This window comes from Parus major, unplaced genomic scaffold (genome assembly GCF_001522545.3).
Source record: "Parus major isolate Abel unplaced genomic scaffold, Parus_major1.1 Scaffold458, whole genome shotgun sequence".
Lineage (NCBI taxonomy): Eukaryota > Metazoa > Chordata > Aves > Passeriformes > Paridae > Parus > Parus major.
The window spans coordinates 33,689-36,106 of record NW_015379359.1 but is presented as its reverse complement, the minus strand read 5'-3'; the positions used below and the strand labels follow the sequence as shown (position 1 = coordinate 36,106).

The 2,418-nt window shown below is 63.6% G+C and overlaps 1 protein-coding gene across 5 annotated transcripts in view; it reads right to left on the bottom strand.

Annotated features, from left to right (window-relative positions):
* Positions 1-1,316: 1,316 nt before the first annotated feature.
* Positions 1,317-2,418, bottom strand: part of SMARCA4 (SWI/SNF related, matrix associated, actin dependent regulator of chromatin, subfamily a, member 4) — a 29,160-nt gene continuing 28,058 nt past the window's right edge. For all 5 annotated transcript variants that reach the window (XM_015616482.3, XM_015616481.3, XM_015616480.3 and 2 more), the window contains 2 exons: positions 2,272-2,411; positions 1,317-1,944 (listed from right to left, as the gene is read on the bottom strand). In XM_015616482.3, the coding sequence (XP_015471968.1) occupies positions 1,912-1,944; positions 2,272-2,411 (173 nt within the window). In that variant the 3' untranslated portion in view covers positions 1,317-1,911. The remainder of the gene's footprint in view (positions 1,945-2,271; positions 2,412-2,418) is intronic.

The following is a 2,418-nucleotide window of genomic DNA, read 5'->3' as shown; positions in this document are numbered from 1 at the left end:
CCCCCTTGCCCCCCCACCTGCGCTCGGTGTCGCCGCCGCCGTTCCCAGAAGGAGCAGGAGGATCCCGGCGGTCCCGGTGCTTCCCGCTCTACTCCCGGTGGTCCCGGATCCGCTCCCGGCTGTTCCCGCTCTTATCCCGGTGCTGCCGGGTCCCATCCCGGTGTTTCCCGGCTCCTTTCCTTTGGCTCTGGGCTCTGTCCCGGTTTTCCAACCGGGGTTCGTGTCCTGGCGCTCACCGGGAGCGGAGCCGGGGCTTGGAGGGATCCGGGCGCTCGGTGCGGATCCCGGTACCGCTCAGTCCTGTGCTGGCCCCGGGACTGATCCCGTTCCGCTCCGGTCTGTCCCGGTGTTCCCGCCCGGTGCCGATCCCGGTCCGGTCTGTCCCGGCGCTCCCGGTGCCGCCGCCCGGTGCTGATCCCGCTCCGCTCCGCTCTGTCCCGGTGCTGATCCCGGTGCTGATCCCACTCCGCTCCGTTCTGTCCCGGTGCTGATCCCGGTGCTGATCCCACTCCGCTCCGTTCTGTCCCGGTGCTGATCCCGGTGCTGATCCCGCTCCGCTCCGCTCCGCTCCGCTCTGTCCCGGCGCTCCCGGTGCCGCCGCCCGTGGCCGCGGATCCCGCCGGGCCCCATTTAACGGGCGGGGGGAGGAGCTCGGGGCGTTCAAAAGGTGGAGGAGGGTGGGGCAGGAAAACCGGGAATGAGGGACGGACAGATGGAAAACCGGGACCGGGGCGAACATCGGGATGGAGGGAGGAAAACCGGGATAAAGGCAGGGGAGGAAAACCGGGATAAAGGCAGGGGAGGAAAACCGGGATAAAGGCAGGAAAGGAACCGTGAGGGACCGGGAGAAATCCGGGATAAAGGGGGGAAAAGCAGCGGGAGGGAAGGAGGGAAAAGCAGGAAGGAGAAAGGGCGCGGCACGGGGGTCCCTTTTCCCACCCCCACCCAAAAGCTGCTTTTTGAGTGTTTTCCCTCCTTTAATGCCGGATTAACCCCGGGTTTTCCACCGGGGGCGATTCCCGGGGGGGTTGGAGCAGGATCGGGGGGTGAGGGGGGCACAAGGGGGTTCAGCTCTCCCCAACTCCTCCCGCCCCCCCCCCAATTCCCAGGGGAGGGAGGGGTCGCTGCTGTGGCACCCCGGGAATGACACGAACCCCACTGTGGGGGGGACACCCCAGGGACCCTCTGAGACCCCCCCCCAATACCCCAGGGACTCCCCAGTGCTCCCAGTACCCAGAGTCACCCCCACAACACCCCCCGAGACTCCTCTGGAACCCCCCAATCCCCCCCAGGATCTCCCCTGGAAACGACTCAGCTCCTGTAGGATTAATTTATTAATTAATTATCGACTGCTGGGAATCCAGGGACAGCGACAACGCAGGGAGGGGGGACTGGGATCAGCCGGGAGGATCCCAGGGGATGGAAGGTGGTCCGGGACAACCTGAGACCACCCGGGATGATCCAGATTGGGACCACTCAGGACAGGCTGGGATGATCCAGGACAATCCAGGGACAACCTGGGCTGATCTCAGATGATCCAGGAGGATCAAAGACCACCCGGGATGGGCTGGATCGCCCTGGACAGTTCGAGACCACCTGAATCTGGGACAGCCCAGGACCACTTGGGACAATCTGGATCTGGGATGAGCAGGGACAACTCGGGACCATCTGAAACAACTTGGGATAAGCCCAGTTGGACCATCCAGGACCACCCGGATCCGGGACGATCTGGGAGCTCCGGTGGCTGCGGCAGTGCCGGTTCTGGTATAAATACGGACGAGGTTGGACGTGGTTTTTTGGGATTTTGGGGATTTTGGGAATTCCGGTGTCGCTGCCGTCGGAGCTACAGGGGAGAGTGGGGGCAGGGGGCTCTGGGGTTTCGCAGAATTCTGGAGCCGTGGAATGTTTGGGTCAGTCGTCCTCGGTGCCGCTGCCGGAGCGATCCTGGAAAGGGGAAAAGGGGTGAGGAACTGGAGGCCAGGATGAGGCATTTGGAGGGTTCAGGATAGGATCTGGGAGTCAGGCCATGGATTTGGGATTGAGATGGGGCACTTTGGGGTTCAGCTCAAGATCTGGGGTCAGGATGAAGGGTTTGGGGGTCATTCCCAGGATTTGAAGGTCAGAGTGAGGGGTTCAGGGTCACTCCCAACGTGTGGGGTCACTCCCAGGATTTGGGATCAGGATGATGGATTTGAGATCACTGCCAGAATCCAAAGTCACTCCCTGGATTTGGGGCTCTCAGGATCCAGAGGCATTCCCGGATTCTCTCACCTCCTCCTGCTCGTCCTCGCTCTCGTCGTCGCTCAGGAGGGGTTTGGGGCGTCCCCCCCGCCCCCCCCGGCGCCGGCCCTTCCCACGCTCCGGAACCTTCTCCTTTCGGCCCAGACGGATCTTCACCTTCACTGAGCGAGCTGGGGG